This window comes from Ipomoea triloba, chromosome 15 (assembly GCF_003576645.1).
Source record: "Ipomoea triloba cultivar NCNSP0323 chromosome 15, ASM357664v1".
In the NCBI taxonomy this organism is placed as follows: Eukaryota; Viridiplantae; Streptophyta; class Magnoliopsida; order Solanales; family Convolvulaceae; genus Ipomoea; species Ipomoea triloba.
This window is the reverse complement of record NC_044930.1, coordinates 244,723-263,727: the sequence shown is the minus strand read 5'-3', so window position 1 is coordinate 263,727 and position 19,005 is coordinate 244,723. Positions and strand designations below refer to the sequence as shown.

The following is a 19,005-nucleotide window of genomic DNA, read 5'->3' as shown; positions in this document are numbered from 1 at the left end:
TTCTGGCCTTCTCTTCATGTCAATATTATATTAATTATATTGCTAGCTTCATTCATAGAAATATTTATTTTCTATTCTTGTGTGCCTATCATTATTTTAAATATGAGTACTACAATGTATAAGCAATTAAAAATATTTCCTCTCCTCTTGGTCACGAAAGAGATTGATGATCAAATGAATAGAATATATTCTCGTAGCAGAAGGTTATGAGTTTGATTATATTCTTGCTATAATAGCTTAGGTTGACGAACGTGTAGTACATTTTATTAAAAACACAAATATAACTATCTCGTGAAATTTCGACTAATAAAAAATTAATTAAATTATTCTCAACACCTATCCATGAAAACTCAATGTATATGAATTGAACCTCCATATTTTCTTGGTTAACATCTCTGGTTCTCTTTCATGGTGGCATTGTCCCACAAAATGATACAACTATGTGGCCTCTTGCTGTGCTGTTCTATAGTGACAACAATGTCGCAAACACAAAATTATTGTCCACTGAAAACTTCAATTATTTCATATTGCTTTTTCATGTGAGATATATATAGGAAAAGTCTACATCGTCAATTGGTTGAGAACAATGTATTTATAGTATAAATTTAAAATTTTTTCTTTTACTTTTGAGGATGAAAAAAATTATTAATGTTGATAGACGTAATAAAATTTTCTTGATTGATGTAAGTGACAAATGCATATATAATCAAAAGTTTGGAGAGCATAGAAATGGTGATTTGCTATTTTATTTGATTCAACAACGTAAATCTTTTCAAAAAAAAAAAAAAAACACGTAAATCTTGAATTGCAGTTGGATGCAGACAAGCGGGCCCGGTTTTGCCCCGGCCAGGCCCCACACATATCCCATTGGAGGAAAAATGTTGGTACACATAATTAAGAAAAACAAACAATATGAAATAATTGTCGGTCCATTGGATCAGCTCAAGCATTCCGGCGTTTTGGAAAGGTCTCTCCTTGAGTCCTTGCAATAGTTGTAGACCAAGTAGTGAGACTGAACCCACCGCATAGCGCCGCGCTGCTGCCCCGTTAGCCCGCCGGACCGGTACGGACCAGCGGTGGCTACTTGGCACCACCGCGACGCCCAGGCGGTGCAGCCGCCCACTTTAAAGTTTCTAAACTGTCCGATGAAAGGCTGGTACCGGTAATCCGCCTTGTACTTGCCGTCCTCGGTTGCCCAGGACGAAGCGTCCCATATTGATCCGTATATCCACATTGGCCTTAGTGGAAATGTCTCGGCACTCCTCCTAGGATACCACCTTATTGGCACATCATCCACTAAAAATCTACACAATATGACATCGTTAGATTGATTGATGTAAAGTTATTTTTATTTAAATTTACATATATACTCATTAACAAATAAAAATAAAATCTTAAAATATCATAAGACATGCAAATACATTCTAACATTATAAAAAAATGTATGACATATCATATTCACATATATATTTAATAAAGTATTGTTTACCTACTATAGGTACAATATCGTATCATATAACACTATATTTTTATGATTTTATATTTTTTTTTAAATAAATTGTGGTAATCATATAAACATTATTGAGTTATATAATAATAATAAATAAATAAAATTATTATAATTTTATAGTGGCAATTACTATCATTGTATCCAATACAATTATGTATCATATTGTGTGTTATTGTTGGTACCATAATACCATTAGAAATCATTATTCAGTACAATCTTGATACCTCAAGATTAACTTCCGTATATACTATACGATCGAAGCTCCAAATTAAATAATGAAGTACAGTAGTGCTTACATGATTTCTCTAGGATTCCATACGATGGCATAGTTGTGAAAATCTTGGGTCGGGTCGAACCACAGGTGGAACTTCATCTCCCTCCCAACAATGTTGCCATCACCACTTCCTCGTACATACACATTGGTCTGTAATGTATATGGCTTCCCAAACGTTGTTCCCAGAAACTCAATGTCCACTTCATCGTGGAACCCTGGGTGTGCGTCCGCATTTGAAAGCTACACCGACACCATCATATTATATATATATGCACCATTACTAATTACCTAATTAATATAATTCTCATTTAACCATACACTAATCTAGCTAATTAATTATATTAATCATATATATATATGCTATATATATACATAATCAAATCAAGAAATTAATCATGTATATATGTTCTCACGTAGAAAGCAGTGATAACCCCTGCTGTGTAACCGGGTTGAAGCTTGATGGATGCTCCGAAGTATCCCGACCGGAACGGTTTAATCGATTTGAACGCGCTTCCTATAATCAAAGATTGAACTAATTTAATGTCACACGATTTGGATTAAATTAAATACAACCATATATATCTTATTATGATGATTCAATTAAGTTTATTGGGATATAAAAGTATGGATTATATTATTACAAATAGAAAGAGATTCGTACCTGAGCTGGTGTCGAGCCAAATGCGTAAGCCATTGTTATCAACACTTTGATGGTTAGGACCCCAGATGTTCTTGAAGCCTTGGTTAAAGGTGTAGGACCTAAACTTAGAGCCGGGGTAGTAGCCAGGGGAGGGTGGCCAATAACCGCCATGGCAGCTTGGAGGAGCAAGAAAGATCAGGAGGACGGCCAGGGGTAGAAATGGAAAAATGAGGAAATTAGCCGCCATGGATGAGAGCTTGAATTGGCAGACACCTGTAAGAAGATCAGAGAGGTGTAGGGGGGAGCATGGGAGATAAAGCATATATATATTGGCCAAATAAGGAGATTAGTGGGTCCCCATATAATTGCAGTAAGATGCTAATGAGTTTCTTGATGATGATTTAATCATAGATTATTAGCGTTGATTTATCTGATTAATGTTTGCAGAAAACAATGTAGGATGGATGTTGGTTCGTAAATCGTAATTATATTCTATAGCCATACTTATTATCTTGACTCCATCTCAGACTACCGTAAACTCTCAAGGCTCCAACCAAAATCCACTGAAAAATTAATTTTAAATACTCCGTATTAGGATTGGTCAAAAAAATATTATTTTATTCATTCACCGACGGTTTAGTCCATCAAAAATGTGAAATTAACTTTCCGCATATTGGGTTGGTAAGGATTTTATTTTGTGGGGGTTGGGAGTAATTTTTTTTGTTGATATTTTTTAACTAAAATTAAATTTAACTCTTTTGTATAATATGATTAAATTACTAATATGATATTTTTTTGTATAATATGATTTTGTGATAAGAATTATAATTCTTTTGAATTTATTAAATTAGTTGTTCGTAACAGATTAACCAATCTCATTATGACCTACTAATATAATTTATCATACATTTCTGTGTCATCCAACTAGTTACCATCAACATATATTTTTACAATATCGTTGATTAGATTTATAATGAACGGAGAAATGTTGATATTGAAAATTACTAGTATAAAAAAAATGAGGTAATTAATGTATGTGTGTACGAGAACAGCTAGAAATGTATGAGTAGCATGAGTACATGAAGGACAAGCATTGGGGTCCATTTCTGATTTTGAACATGCACCATAGATAATGTCGCAGAAATAATGTTTTCAAACAGTCACTGGGACTCCCTTTTTCTTTTCCCTTTTTATAACTCAAAATTTCACATCTATCGAACTATATTTTGGATCCTATAAATCTGTTCGCTTTACACCACTTTGCACCATTCAACGCATAAAAAGTTCAATTTCAAACCAAATTGGTAAAATTCATTTCCAGATTGTTGCTACATTTTACTAAAAGATAGAGAATTTCAATGGCAGATGTTCATCAACTAAGCACTGCCCTAAGGGACGGACTTCCTTTTTCAATTCATGTGGTGGGGAAACAACCCAAGCTAAGGCATCTTTATTAATTTATTATTATTGTTATTTTTATTTCTTTTAATTTTCTGTTTTTGTTTTGCTGTATTATATTCTTTTTAATGATGAGTCCTCAGCACAGTTGATGATCTTATGTACTACTGTACAAATGAGTTGTTGGAGTGTGGTCTGTCGTTGCAAATGTAAATAACAAAGGAAATCAGATTGCAATCTTCGAGTTGGAAAACAAACAAGATCTCAGAAGCTTCAAGTACATGCGTTTATTGGCCACATTAATTGTCTAATATATGCCACAATTTTACTGCAGTGAGAGTATTACTACACTAGTAATTTAACCGTAAATCCCTCACTTCTAGGACCCGCATCTTAGTTTAACAAGATTGTAAATGAATAAATTACGGTGACTTAATAAGGGGTGGGTTCGAACTCTCATAATGTAAGGGGTGGATTCGAACCTCTTTGTGATTCAGTAGATTGAGAAAGTAATTATGAACAGATACTACATTTGGATAGCACTCAAAAAAGTATCGAAATTATGAACTCTCATACCGTCGGTTTATGTATTTCGTTAACATTGCTCAATTTTATGATATCTATAAGGAGAGTGATGGCTAGTGTCATTTTATGAATAGAAAATTGAGACGACATATACTGAACCAATAAATGTTGAAACCTACTGGGAAAGCGGCAATAAAAAATCAGAAAATACATTGCCACCACAAATTTATATTTTAATAATATATACTTTTTGATGGTTAAATCATTTGGAAATTAGGAAAGTGGTGTCATTGGTCATAGGAGGGCCCATAATTCGCGACTAGTAAAAATTGACAAGTAGGACGTTGACTTTTTTGACTGTGTTTTTAGCCATGGCCACATTTCATCTTGTACTACGTACTCCATTTACAAGATCCATTATCTTCATAATTGCTTTCTTCTGTAGACTGTAGTGTCGGCCATCAAATTAAAAAAAAAAAAACCAATATTTATACTCACTTCTGAAACTAATTTTACATTTAATGATTCAAAATTAATCGTGTTAATTCTATATTGTCATTCCAAAATTGAGATGTAACTAATTATGATCATCACATCAAAATAATTGTTAAATTGAGAATAAAAAGGATTACATGTAATATAATACTGAGTCTTTCTAGTGCGGTTTAGTTATATAGGATTTAGGAAGACATTTATTTTAATTTTTGTATAAATTGTATATATATATATATATACACACACACATACATATGTGCTTATGTACCAAAATGGAAAACCAAATAAGAACAAATTTCTAATTCTAAGATACCTTTGTGTTTTCAGTTTTCAATTGAAAGTGATACTACAGACGTTTCTAGTTTAAATAGGTCAAACATTTACCTAGTAATAGCAATCTCAGTTTGTTCTCTGAAAATATGTGATAAAATTGAAACGATACAGAGAAAATTAATACAGTTGGTCCGGTTGGATATGATTTATATTTGCTTAGTCTTGTTGGGCTTTGCAATGGGTTTGGCCCATTAGTAACTGTCCAATGGGTCAGTGAAGGCAGCCCAATCCATTCACTCATTCAGTTGAGTTCAATGAAGCTGAAGGCTGGCAGTTTCTGAACACCTGAAGCCTTCATCTTCTTCCTCACATTCTCAGCATCATGCCATCTGTTTTCTGCAGCATAGATGTTGGAGAGAAGGACATATCTGCCTGAATGAAACTGGTCGATTTCGGTCAGTTTTCTGGCGATTTTTTCTGCCATTTGAACCTCGCCGCCATGCATTCTACAAGCTCCAAGAAGTGCTCCCCAGGTGCCTGCAGCATCTGTTTCTGCAGGCAAATCTTGAATGAACTTCTCTGCTTCTTTCAGTAAACCAGCCCGGCCAAGAAGATCCACCATGCAACTGTAGTGCTCGGGCCTTGGTGTTAGGCCGTAAACCTGAATCATGGCGCTGAACAAACGCTTGCCTTCTTCCACAAGACCGGCATGGCTGCAGGCACATAGAGCTCCTAAAAATGTGATCTCGTTTGGCTTTACTCCCGCGTGGCACATTTGATGAAGGTAACTCAGGGCTTCATTTGTAAGACCATTCATGGCTAGTCCTACAATCAGGACAGTCCAAGCTAACACTGATTTTGTTGCTATCATTTCAAACACTTTCAGAGCTTCTCCAGAAGCGCCACATTTGGAATACATGTCCATCAAAGCGGCCTCGACTTCTTCTCCCTTGATGTTCTTTTTTTCCATGTAAGAATGGATTGATTCCCCAAGAAACAGTGATCCTGTATACCCACAGACAGAAAACACCCCGGCTAGAGTAATCCGATCAAGTTCCATACCCAAATTTAGCATTTCTTTGAGCAGATGTAAAGACTGGATATGTTTATTGTTCTGGGCATATCCAATGATCATACTGTTCCATGACACCAAATCCCTTTCTGGCATTTCTCTGAAAATCTTCTCAGCTGAATTCACATCACCTGCCTCTACAAAGCCACTAAGCATGACATTCCAAGCAGTTGTGTCCTTTATAGGCATCTGATGAAAAATCACCATGGCTCTTTCAAGTTCACCCTTTTGTATATAGCCATCAAGCAGTGAAGTCCATGAAAACACAGTCTTCACTTGCATCCTACTGAACATTTTCTCAGCTGACTCCAGATCTCCATACTTACAATACATATCAAGCAACCCATTTCCAAGATTTTCACTAATACTAATTCCTGACTTAATTATATGCAAGTGTATCAATTTCCCAGTATAGAAATCACTGGTTTTTGTGCAAGCAGACACAAGGGCAAGAAATGTGACTGAATTAGGTTCAACCTCTTGTCGAGACATCTCAGTAAACGCACACAAAGCGTTATCAAGGCAACTGTTTTGAGAAAGATCATCAATGATCACATTCCAAGAAACTACATCCGGTTCAGGAATTTCATCAAACACTTTGCTTACCTCATTTGACAACCCAAAACTTGCATACATATTCAAGAGCGAATTCGCAACATGAAGGTCCAAAACATGCCCATATTTGATCACAGAACAATGAATAGCTTCACCGTGCAAGCAAAATTTACCCTTTGATAAAGCTTTGATCACAAATGGGAAGGTGTAATTATTGGGAGCAATGCCATACCTGAGCATCCCATTGTAAAGAACAATAGCCTGACCAGGATCAGAGCTTGAAGCATAGCCTCTAATCATGGTGTTGAACATGAAAGCATTGGGTGCATTTACGCGGCTAAAAACAGAGTGGGCATAGCCCAAATCTCCAGCAGGAGAGAGTGCAGTGAAGGAGATGATGGAGCTAAGAAAAATGGAGTCTTTGGAGCGGCCACTTGTGATGAAATGAGCATGGAATTCCATTACCTGTTTCATGCTTGAGCAGTGTTGTATCAAGAAAAGATGCGGGCGCGTTAGTTTGTGAATCTTTAAGATAGTGGCTGAACCCATGATGCTGTTCTGCCATGGAAGCAAAAGAATCTAAGAAAGAAGAGAATGAATTTGCTGCAACTCTTTATATAGTTTTCTGAAAACATATAGGTTTTATGATCTAACTATACTTGTCACAATATAAGTGTTGATTTTACTCTGTCAACAGCAAGTATAGTTTCAATTGCTAATTTCTTCTTGAATACATGGTCTGGTTGGTAACTTGATAACAGTTAATCAGATGAGGTATTCAAAGAAAACAGATTAAAACACTAATAACTGCATCTAAACAAAGACATGTAATTGATACAAAAAACTCAACAAAAAGAAATAAAAAATGGATAGACATGTAGGAAGGCTCAAAATCCTTAACCAGGCGAGCACATCCACTCAATGGAGTTTCTTTATTCATCTGCAACCAGGACAATGGGTGCAGTAAATCAATCTGCAGAAAAATTGAACGGTGAATGGGGGCTATAACTCAAGCTTTGGGCTTGAGGATCTTGACAGTCTCCCAGGTGAAATCAGCGTCATCACGCCCGAAGTGACCATAGGCAGCAGTCTTCTGGTATCTGAACTGTCCTCCTCTCTTCAAGTCGAGGTTGATTGTGATCATTCCGGGCCTGAAGTCGAAGTTCTCCTTGATAAGAGCCAGAATGTCTTTGTCTGGGATCTTCCCAGTCTTGTAGGTGTCAACAAACACTGAAAGTGGCTCAGCCACACCAATAGCATATGAAACCTGCACAATACATCTGCGAGCAAGTCCTGAGGCGACGACACTCTTTGCTGCTTGCCTGACAATGTAAGCACCACTTCTGTCCACCTTGGTAGGGTCCTTCCCTGAGAAGGCACCTCCACCATGAGCACCCCATCCACCATAGGTGTCAATGATGATCTTTCGCCCGGTTAGTCCAGCATCTCCATGTGGACCACCAATGACAAAACGGCCTGATGGGTTAAGGTGGAAGATGGTGTTGTCATCAAGGTACTGAGCTGGGATCACAGGCTTGATTACATGTTCCTTCAAATCTTTGGCGATTTGGTCGTTTGTAACAGTCTCATCGTGTTGGGTTGAGATAAGAACAGTGTGAACTCTAATAGGGACCATAGCCCCATTGTCATTCCTGTACTCAACTGTAACTTGAGTCTTGCCATCAGGTCTGAGCCAAGGGCAAGTCTTGTTCTTTCTGACTTCTGTTAGTTTAGCACCAAGCTTGGTAGCCAGGACATGAGTAAGAGGCATGAGCTCAGGGGTTTCGTCGGTGGCATAGCCAAACATGTGGCCTTGGTCTCCAGCTCCAATCTCTTCAGGTTTCTTGGTGAAATGACCATGAACACCCTGGGCAATATCAGGGCTCTGTTGCTCAATGTTCACCAATACCTTGCAGTTGTCAGCATCAAGCCCAACATCAGGTGAGATAAACCCAATGCCTCTGCAAGTATCGCGGACTATCTTCTCATAGTCTACTTTGGCCTTGGTCGTGATCTCTCCGAACACCATCACCATGTTCGTCTTCGAGCAGGTTTCACAGGCAACTTTGCTGTCTGGATCTTGTTCCAGGCAAGCATCAAGAATGGCATCTGAGACTTGGTCACAAAGCTTGTCAGGGTGACCTTCATTGACTGACTCTGAGGTGAACAAGAAGGTTTCCATTTCTAGCCTGAAAAATCAGACCAAAAGACAATTGTTAGTTTCCCCAGGCCATTGAAGTTATCAGATCAATGGAAACAAATATAATGCCAGAACAACACTTGAGATGAATGGAAAAGTTTCAACTCACAGATCTGTGCTTTAATATGCATCCATTATGTAGGACTCTTGAGAATTACATTAAATGTATATGAATATAGATTATGAACTCTTTCTAACTCATTCTTCCCTAGTGCATTATATTCAAGATCCAAAATAAGCAGGAAGCTAATAAATCCAAATTCACATCTAACACCATTAAAGTTGCAGACTTGCAGCTCAAATAAAGGTTTGCTAGTTGAGCAATCAGATCTGCACTTCACAGGCCACAAATCACACCATAACAAAGGGAATCATAAACAAGAGGTCTGATTGCATTAAAGCTACAAACTTTATTATCATTAATGTGATTAAATCATCACACGAACAAAATGAATGGCAGGCCTATAACATGGTAAGAAAAACACATGATAACAACATGCAATGATGGACACTGTTAAGCATAAATGAGCGAGGGAATCAGAAGAAGAGCTTAAATACCTGCAGGGATGGAAAGAAAGAGTGGATCTGGGAGAAAGAGAGAACTGAGAGAGAGAGAGAGAGAGAGAAGTGTGTTTGGAGAGTGTGGAGATTTGTGGGTGTTTATATACAGATGAGGGGGTCGCGAATTAGTCGCTCCTCCACGAACCGCTGAGTCGGTGGGCTCTCTCTTTCTTGAATGTCTTCTTCCCGGTTTCTACTGCCCCACCCACCTTGGGTCAATTCATTCTCCGCCATTCTACTCCACCTATATTTACTGGCTAAATTATTATGTAGATTCGGATCATCTTTTTAAGATACACAATTTACATATTAAATGTTCCTGTGATGGGCCGGATTCATGGTATAACTGTGTTCCTGCAAATATTTCCCTTTGTCTTTCATGGAATTACTTGCCCACAAAAAGAGGGTAGATGGTTGCCGTTTAACCGTTATACCGGCTGCGTACTGTTCAAGCCTTGGGATTTTGCACTTGTACTATATGTATCGATTGCCATACATGTTCGTTGATGGTGGTTGTTGAGATTCTTTACCCTCACTATGTTAATGAACCTTTTTAAAATATGTTTGGTGTAAATCATTTTCATAGTTAAACAATAGGCTACAACTTCACGTTAGGTTGTAGGTGAATGATGCCATTGTTCTAAATCCAATGAATGTTGTCAGTTGTATACATACAACTATACAAGCTAATCATTAATGTTTAACTCTATTATAATTACATCAATTATAGTTTTAAGTTATTGGGTAGCTCAAAGAGTCAATACCGACCACTGAAGTTCGACGTGGCATTCCATCAATGAGAGCCACCGCTATGCAATCTAAGCACAATATGCCTTGGCTATAAAGTACGGAGTATATTTTTTTAATGTAATATATATATATATATATATATATATATATATATATATATATATTGTGATGTTGAGTTGAATAATTGGGATCTGTGATGGGAATGGGAATCCATGAGAAAAACAAAAACGTTGAATCAAATGCGGTGCACGTCAAGGCTAACATGCCAACTTGCCGTGAATCTTGTGGTTTCATCAAGATCTGCGAAGGTAACATCAATTCGTTGTCTCTCTTTTGATTTAAATAAGGTAATGCTTTGAATGCACTAAGCCAACTGCCGGAGAATATCAACCTATCTTTCATCAATTATTTTGTGTCGGTGATTTCATTAAAGAATTATCAGATCTGGATGCATGCCCCTAGTAACTCAGGCCAAGCTGTAATCCCAGGGCAAAGTGGACAAGAAACAGTGTCATTATTCCACTCCCCAGTATGCCATGAACATTCCTCAATCCGGGATTTCCCTGAACACATTCACAGTATCATGTGTATAAATCAAGATTATAAAAATAATCATAATATTGACCAAGGAGATAAATCTAGCTTGGACTGTTTTTACCTCAAAAAGTGCAGGCAAGAGTGTCTGTATGGTGAGAAGAGATAGGCCAATCAAGCCAGTTACTGCATGAGGGCTGCATACAAGAATTGCAGACAGACACTTAGGATGACATGGCATTTATGTTTGATGGATGAAAATAAGGTTAACTTAATCTGAGGAATGGAAATTAATTACCTTTCCAAGATGGGTTTGTCTGAAGTGAGCAAAGAAGTTATCCCTCCAGTAGCTCCAAGAGCAAAGAAGAAGAACATTCCAGCAAGGAGTTTGGGATGCAAGTCTTTGGCTTTTGCTCTTTCCTCCTACACATTATATTGTACACCAATTTGAATGAATACTATATATATATGTAGGGAAAATGTACCACTATTCTGTGTCATGGTAATATATATATGTCACTATCTTAGAAACCATTTCATAAGCTGCCTCGATATATTCGTATACTCAATGTAGATGGACATTCAAGAACCCAGCAGGGCAGTTTTGAATACAAAAGATAGATTGCATAGTTGTTACCACATCATTGGAAAACCGGATTCTGAATCCCAGGTAAGTTCCATAACCACCCATGGCAAAGAGCACAACAGCCTATAAAGTGGAACAACAACAATAACAGCATTTAGGGAATACTAAATAAATGACAGTAGATGCAATCTTAATTGGATGAATGGAATGGAATGGAATTTCCTTCAAACAGACAAGTGTACCATGTTGCCGGGATGGCCCCAGTGCACGAGCCAGTCAGGAAGGTTCAATGATTTAACGAGCTCAACGAACGGTCCAAACACAGACCTCACAGCTCCAGCTGAATTCAAATCATCAGTTTCAACAACTTGTATGTACAATACAATTTAACAGATATAAAGACTTGAAATTTAAATTGCCCAGATTTTCATTTCTGTTTATGAATTTTTCTGGGGTGATTAACACTAACATTACCTCCTGGAAGAGCAGCCACAAACAGCAATGGCAAAGGAGTGAAGGAGTACAGCAGAGTTTCAGTACGAGGTTTCTCTGTCACTGTTTCTGCTTCATCTTCTTCGTCTTCAACTACTATATCAACAGCAACCTCAGAGTCATATATGTTCTTCAAAGCAAAAACAGGTGGAAAAACTGGCCTTGTTTTGGCTCCATGAATCAGTAATGGAGATTTGAAAGAATTAGAAGAGGGAATTCTGGGAGAAGATGAAGTTAGCCCAAGAGAAGGAAATGGGTGTTGAGCTACACCAAGTAAGGAAGCAGCATTCACCATTAGAGCCATTCTTTTTCAAGTATTCTTGGATTATGTTTGTGCGCACAGAGCTCTGGAGTTTGAAGATAGAGTGAGAGAGAAGAAGAAGAAGAGGAAAGGCAAGGAAAGAGACACGAGTGTGCTCTATAATCATTTACACGTGGAGGCAACACTCCCTAGTCCCTTCACTCATAATCATATTATGTTGTGTGGGCTTTCTCCAATGATATTGGATCCCTGCACCACTCAGAAAAAGACTGGGCATTTTGTATCAAGATTGGATTTTTTTTTTTAAAGATAAAGGACAAAAACCTGTTGTTACTACTCGAGAGTATGTACTAGACTACTAGGTAAACCCCATCTTATAATCTTAGCTAGCAAAGAATTATAAAGAAATAAACCAGTTTAGGTTGACCATAACTGACTGCCTCAAGCTAATTGTAGGGTAGATGCTATGTTCCAGTCAATTAACCAAAGGTACTAAACACTTGCTCTGCAACTAAAGAAATTTCTAGTTGACAAAGCAGAAATGCAACAATAATTTACAAGTATTGCACTGTCTCCAGCACAATGGTGTAAAGAATACAGCAGACTCAACTATTCATTGGTATGAGATTCCTAGCAGTAATCTAAATGGGTAACCTTTATATTTTTGAGTTGCACAGGTAGCCATTGACTCAATTTACAGGTTTTTAGCTACACAATATGTCTAAATGAAGGGTATGTATGAGAGCTTTATGTATTGATTCCCCAATCTGGGTTGTTTCCGTTGCAGCACAGCCATCTGGTAAAACACGAGCAGTTTGATCCTGGAAAAGTCTTTCACCCCATCTGCGATCAACCTTTCGCAGTGCAGCCCTGGAAACATAGAATTACAATGAGCCACAATTGAAAAGAAAGTGATAAGTAATGAAGTTACTCGGTTAAGTACTTCTATCAGCTCATGACTGAGACGTGTTCTTAGCAACAGCACATCTCATCTCTCAACTCGTAGTACGTTGTTTTCTATGGCACCCCTTGTAACTAATTCCCTGTCCGGATCAGTTCTCCAATGGCCATCGACAACAAATTTTATCTGTCAATAGTTCAGTGAGAAACGATCTCAAGTACATAACCTTGTAAAAGGAAAAACATAGATTACTAGCAACATTAGTTTGACAGAAACATCTGTAATCAGTGAGTTCAAGACAATTGTATGCTACTTATACCATATTGTGAACATACAATAAGTGGCAGGTAAATTGAATTTCTCCACAGAAAAAAAAAAAAAAAAAAAAAGGTTTCAGAAATCAATAACAAATTACGATGTTCAAAAGTAGCAGAGGTACTTCTTATTTGAGAAAAGTAGTTTAAAAAAACATAGAAAGATAAGTTTTTAGATTTTGCACCTCATATATCCCAGGATAAAGCCACAAGACAGTTCTCCAATGTTGACATTTCCTGCAAAGGTTTAAATTTTTACTGATTTGTAGTATTTGACCTACTTTTATTCACAAGGTTTGAGATTGAGTAATACTAAACAAATTATAACTGAGCGGAAATCACAAAGAATAGTCATTGCTAAAAGAGCAAGGAACAGAATCAAAACCTTACACCAGAGGGATCTATGATACTTGATGCTTGTAGTTGTGGATCCATCTTTATTTTATGATGCCAACCGTTGAAGCTTCCAGCTACCTCCACACTTTCACCTTCAACTTCATATTGGATTTCAACCTATCAAAAATTAGCGATTCACTACCAACCAGTGAAGATTTAGAAAATACACTACACTTTGGGTTACAACCAATACAAGTTCATCCATAAGATTAACCTGGACCTGTTGCCCAGGCCAAACTATCTTTCCCTTCTCAGTAAGGATAATTTATTTGGTTTGAAACTCTGAATTTTTGAAAAGTTGTTTTTACTGGTGATGGTGGTTCTCTGAATTGGCACCTTGATAATAGTTTGTTAAACCAATTTATCTATTAACAAATTCCACTCGAAGTTTAACATTGTCCCAACTTCCAATTCCCAAATTTGTAGAAAAATAGTAGCAAACATAACAGGGAAAATACCTCCTTTAGCCCTGAAAGGCTTTCTTCAGCAGCATTTAGTTCTGCATCTTTTTCAGAAATAAGTTTCTGTGCCTTCCTTATCTCAGCTTCTGCTTTAGCTTGTAGAGCAGACAAAGTGCGCTGAAACCAGAAGTAAATAAAAGTTGCAAAATTTTATTTTTAGAACAGTTCTGATGTAAACTAATTTCACTAGATACACTTTTCTGTGGAAGTGAAATGATATGTGATTCCATTAAGCAAATAAATGGTAAGACTGAAAAGTCAAACCCACAAAGGAGTATCCCACCATAGTAGTTTAAACAAAAACACCGAGAATCTAAAAGTAACAATAGTAACTATTAACCAATGAATAGAGAATGTGAATTTCATTTCACAATGAAGATTTATGGGTCTTCCAAATCTAACTTATTCATCGGGGTTTTATTGAAAGCACATATCAGGGAACATGAGGATATATCTCATTGATATGTGCTTACAATTGCAGCATAGTTGCTTACTCCAGAAAAGTAAACCTTGGGTCAGATTAAAAAGTTAATCATACCTTTTCCTCTTCAATTTGTTGCTTCAAACGGGTCAGTTCCAGCTCCTTCTGATGCTAATAACAGTAAAATTAATTTAAAAAATTAAACACAGTTAGGTATACAATGCAAAGTTGAGGAAGCAGGGGTTGGGCCAGATTTATGATGATCCACAATCATACTAAGAATAGTACCAGCATGAACTTGAGATGATTAATATCAGCTTGGTTCTCTTCTTTTTGGGTCTACCGCATAAAATATCAAGGCCAAATAAGTCCAAATAAATACTGAGTAGAATTAAAATGATTTGACTCAAATTGTTGTGATCACCTTAACAAGTAGACCCTTGTCTTCAGAACTTGTTGCTTCTTCAGCTGGAGCATAGTCATTCCTAAATAAAGAACATAATAAAATGGAAGTGATATGGCATGTGAGGATTTGAACTTGATGTGTATTGTATGTGACATAGTAAGACATAACAAAGTTCACAAATAAGATGACAGTAAGACATGAATGAGAACTTAACTCCTATGAATCTGCAGGTTATTCTAGACAAAGATGAGAATACATCCACTAGAATAGGTTAAGTTGACTAGATGAGTTGCCACTTTATGTTGGTTAACAAAAATTCAAGTGTCCAAGTGGATTAGAAAAGATCATATTTTCAATTCAAAGTTCTTGCTTTCTTTGGGGTGCACAGGCAAAGTTCCTCCCAACTGCAGATACTTGCTAAATCAAAATAGATTATTGATCTTATGTACTTCTGGTGGAGAAGGATTTTAAGAAAAAGTGTACATAATAGCTTAAGATTTGGCATTTTAAATGAACACAAGAAAACAGAAATGCATACTTCAATAAGCTAATCTCCCGGACTGCATGGTCAAGCTGTTGTGTTGATGACAAAATCTTTCCATTTGATATCTGAGAGCCATCAAAATGATTAAGTACAAGTTCTTTCTGCTCCTTGTGAGTAGAGGGTCGCAGTTCCTCAGCATTCTGTGGCCCATCAGATCCATCAACATCCTTGAAATTTCTTTGGTTCAAAAATTCAAAGCCACTATCTGTGAAGCATTCAGAGTGTTGAGATCAAATTTGAAGCTGAAATGGATTAGTCATCTGCTCTTCAATCCTTTTTTTTTTTTTTTTTTAATTTTAGTTTTGGTAAGTTCTTTCTTCAATCACTATTTTCTCTATAACAAAGAAACATCATATGTCAAGATAAAAAACAAATAGAGAATCAACAAGTTCCAAATGACATTTTCATCTTTAATTAGTGTTTTTGTGTGTTACAGGCTTGAAGCATATGCATATTAGACAACATTGCACTACATGTAAAACTCTGCAAGAGTATAATAAGGTTTGACATAAATAATTTTGTAATGCATTTTATAACAGCATAACTTACCCTCAATACTATCCAGTTCCCCATTCTGAATAAAATTGGATGCCTTTTCCAGCAAGGATGGATAAATTGAAGATTCTTCAGCAATGTAAGTTTGTCTATGAGAGTTGAACTCCCCATCATCCTTTCCACTATTGAGACCACCATCCATGACAAAAGCTTTGCTAAATGAGGATACATCATCAACTAAGTTTTTCATTTTCTCATCCTGACCTTTAAAAATTAGAAAAGTATTAGTTGGGAGAGGTCAAGATGTGAAGATTTTCCAAACCTAAACTAGGCAACCAGGGAGTATATTAGCAGAGTGTTCACCTAAACCTTCCTCACTGTTTAGAAGCTCTCTAATAAATTTGTATCCTCTTCTTCTAACAATGTTTGCAAGATCTTGCCTAGAAGATAATGGAGCAGGTTACAAAACCAAACAGAAACATCGTCTTTTCAAACTCGGGTAAAAGGATTAAGGAGAAAATAGAAAAAGAAAACAAAACTGAGAATCTAGAATGCTTGCCATTTAGGACAACCAGTTGATCATGAAACTAAGAAGAGGAATTCCAATGAGAATTCAAACCTTCCATGTTGTGTTAGCTCCTTTGTGGTAGGCACGTGATACTGAGGAAGTCCAGCCATAGATAAAAACTCCCTGATATCATTGCAGAGATCAGCATTGCTCTTCACCGGCTTTCTAACCCTGCAAAACACAAAAAGAAAGAATCTTTTTTACACCATCGGCAACAAGAAATCAATAATCAAACAGATGCCTACACATTCATCCATTCTTACTGCAAATAGCCACAAAATTGTTATAAAGATTCAAACTTTACAAAACACCAAAGTGAAAAGAAATTGAAATGAAGCACAAGAACACTGACAAACATATTAGAAGTCACAGTATACCACATGTAATTAGCACAAAATACTAAGGAACAAAATCGCAGAAGAAGAAGAAGAGGAGAAACGAACCTGGGTTTGTTGATAGAAGCAAAAATTGAAGTTTGGGAATTGGGAATGTTGGGGTAATGAGAGTGAGCAGTGTGGCGAGAGGGGAGAGGCGATAAAGTGAGCTTATGGAAAGCGGGAATTCGACAGAGGGTGGCCATGTGAGAACAAAGAAGGGGGTTCTGGGTACGGGTTATGCAGCATTGAAAATTGGGTCTCAATGTGAAGAAGCAAATTTTAGGATTTTGGTGCACAAAACTACAAAAGTTGGCTAGTAGACTGAACGAGCTGACAACATAAGAGCACTACTCAGCTCAAAGACAAGGTAAAAATTGTTCACTTTAATTTGTATTATTAACTATGAATACACAAAACACTAAATATAAATATTAATTATATATATGAACGTGAATCCTAGAATTCGTGGATGAACCATAGGATAGGACGATAACAGTGATGGAGACTGAACCTGCTAATGCTGCCTCCTCCGATAATATAGTATTTATTTATTCATTTTTTAAAAAGATATTTTGTTTTGTGAAGAATTGGGCCTTGAATTCTGCTCTACACATTTGTAAACCTTTTCTGGTTTTGTAACATCAGGGCTTGTGGGTCGACAATCCAGTCCAGTTCAGTCCATGTACTTTTGAACCCAACAACTTTTTCTTTTTGAGAATACCCAACAACTTATTAATGTTGTTCTTCCTAAAGTCTAGATCACAAATTGATGTCCGCATAGATTTTCAACTCTAAGGAAATCACTTTTGTTAATGGTTATCAACATTATTTTTGTTGTTAGTCATACATGGTTGAATATCTTACCTTTTTTCGATTTACTTATTTAGATCATTAAAAAAGTGAAAAATTTAGGATTCTTTTAACTTTTCGAACCATCTTGGTGGTGGTAAGAAATTTTGATTATCTATCAAATGTGATCAGTTAGACTGAATTTAGGATATATAAATAAGACTATTTGATTATTAGATGATGAAAATTTGTTTTCAAATGAAGATTCCATGCCAGAGAAACAAATTGATGGATGAATAGGGACAGTTTTGCACTATTGAAAGCTAGTTAATCTCCCCACCTATTTCCTACCCACTCTTTTGAATACACATTTTGTTTCCTCTTAATTGGATTAAACCAATGTTTTTTTTTTTTTTTTTGGATATCTTTAGTAGGAATGTAGGATTTGAACCTTAACTTGTACTCTACTATGACTAATAAAGCAAATTTTATTAAACTATTTTGAATTAGTTGACTATTTGAGTTGTACTTCATGGATAGTTATTGATCGATTATGATATAATTGGTTTGGGGATGATGAAGGACTAGTTATCATCAAAGGAAGAAATTATAAAATCAATATTACATAAGTTTAGATAAGATAAAACTAATAATGTTAGACAAAAAGATAAGATTTGATATCTTTAGAAAATAAGTATAAAAGAAAGATACATAATATAATGCTTCACATTATATAGATATAAAATATTAATAATATAACCCAATGGGGTAGCTCAAGTGGCAAGTGAGCTCTCTTTGTGGGGAAGAATTTCGGGAAAACCCGTGTTCGATTTCCACAAGTGACAATTCCCCCTAGGCTGGAAATAAAAATTTAAAAGTTTGAAGTATATATATTTTTTGTTGTTAGGTAAGGTGACTAACTAATTATGCTCCTCCTAATAATAATATATGACCACTGCACCCACGTACAAATCCTTAGACTATGTTTTAATCATTGGTGACAATTATAGGTGGTTATGTGGGTTGGTTAACTTCAACTACCCTATCTAATATGCATCTTACTACTCTATCTTCCAATCTTTTTGCTACAACTCCGACATATATGCATGCATAATAATAATTCCTTGGATGTATGAACACACACACTACAAAATAAATAGATAAATAAATAAATAAATATATAATAGATGGCCTTCTTGTTTTTTT

At 36.3% G+C, this 19,005-nt stretch overlaps 5 protein-coding genes across 7 annotated transcripts; all 5 read right to left on the bottom strand.

Annotated features, from left to right (window-relative positions):
• Positions 1-713: 713 nt before the first annotated feature.
• LOC116006299 (probable xyloglucan endotransglucosylase/hydrolase protein 32) lies at positions 714-2,727 on the bottom strand. Its single transcript, XM_031246616.1, has 4 exons — positions 2,446-2,727; positions 2,198-2,298; positions 1,807-2,024; positions 714-1,304 (listed from the first exon to the last, which is right to left on the bottom strand). The coding sequence occupies exons 1-4, from the start codon at positions 2,669-2,671 to the stop codon at positions 938-940; spliced, it is 912 nt and encodes a 303-aa protein (XP_031102476.1). The 5' UTR covers positions 2,672-2,727; the 3' UTR covers positions 714-937.
• A 2,414-nt stretch (positions 2,728-5,141) lies between these two features.
• Positions 5,142-7,330, bottom strand: LOC116006645 (pentatricopeptide repeat-containing protein At2g29760, chloroplastic-like). Its single transcript, XM_031247095.1, has one exon. It carries the CDS (start codon positions 7,289-7,291, stop codon positions 5,417-5,419), a length of 1,875 nt encoding a protein of 624 aa, XP_031102955.1. The 5' UTR covers positions 7,292-7,330; the 3' UTR covers positions 5,142-5,416.
• Positions 7,331-7,517: 187 nt separating this feature from the next.
• Positions 7,518-9,658, bottom strand: LOC116006646 (S-adenosylmethionine synthase 3). The gene is made up of 2 exons (XM_031247096.1): positions 9,501-9,658; positions 7,518-8,931 (listed from the first exon to the last, which is right to left on the bottom strand). Exon 2 carries the CDS (start codon positions 8,922-8,924, stop codon positions 7,752-7,754), a length of 1,173 nt encoding a protein of 390 aa, XP_031102956.1. The 5' UTR covers positions 8,925-8,931; positions 9,501-9,658; the 3' UTR covers positions 7,518-7,751.
• An 808-nt stretch (positions 9,659-10,466) lies between these two features.
• On the bottom strand, positions 10,467-12,346 carry LOC116005466. The gene is made up of 6 exons (XM_031245670.1): positions 11,848-12,346; positions 11,616-11,713; positions 11,425-11,496; positions 11,086-11,210; positions 10,912-10,984; positions 10,467-10,816 (listed from the first exon to the last, which is right to left on the bottom strand). The coding sequence occupies exons 1-6, from the start codon at positions 12,167-12,169 to the stop codon at positions 10,712-10,714; spliced, it is 795 nt and encodes a 264-aa protein (XP_031101530.1). The 5' UTR covers positions 12,170-12,346; the 3' UTR covers positions 10,467-10,711.
• A 234-nt stretch (positions 12,347-12,580) lies between these two features.
• LOC116005464 (protein PTST homolog 3, chloroplastic-like) lies at positions 12,581-17,422 on the bottom strand. 3 transcript variants are annotated; one of them, XM_031245667.1, is made up of 13 exons: positions 17,077-17,419; positions 16,685-16,804; positions 16,429-16,505; positions 16,120-16,329; positions 15,565-15,775; positions 15,045-15,105; positions 14,909-14,959; positions 14,738-14,791; positions 14,197-14,316; positions 13,728-13,855; positions 13,528-13,579; positions 13,071-13,214; positions 12,581-12,997 (listed from the first exon to the last, which is right to left on the bottom strand). In XM_031245667.1, the coding sequence occupies exons 1-12, from the start codon at positions 17,211-17,213 to the stop codon at positions 13,116-13,118; spliced, it is 1,320 nt and encodes a 439-aa protein (XP_031101527.1). In that variant the 5' UTR covers positions 17,214-17,419; the 3' UTR covers positions 12,581-12,997; positions 13,071-13,115. The 3 variants fall into 3 exon arrangements, with proteins under 3 accessions (XP_031101527.1, XP_031101528.1, XP_031101529.1); XM_031245668.1 differs by lacking the exon at positions 14,909-14,959; XM_031245669.1 differs by lacking the exon at positions 12,581-12,997 and having other exon boundaries at positions 13,148-13,214; positions 13,733-13,855; positions 17,077-17,422.
• Between the last annotated feature and the right edge of the window lie 1,583 nt (positions 17,423-19,005).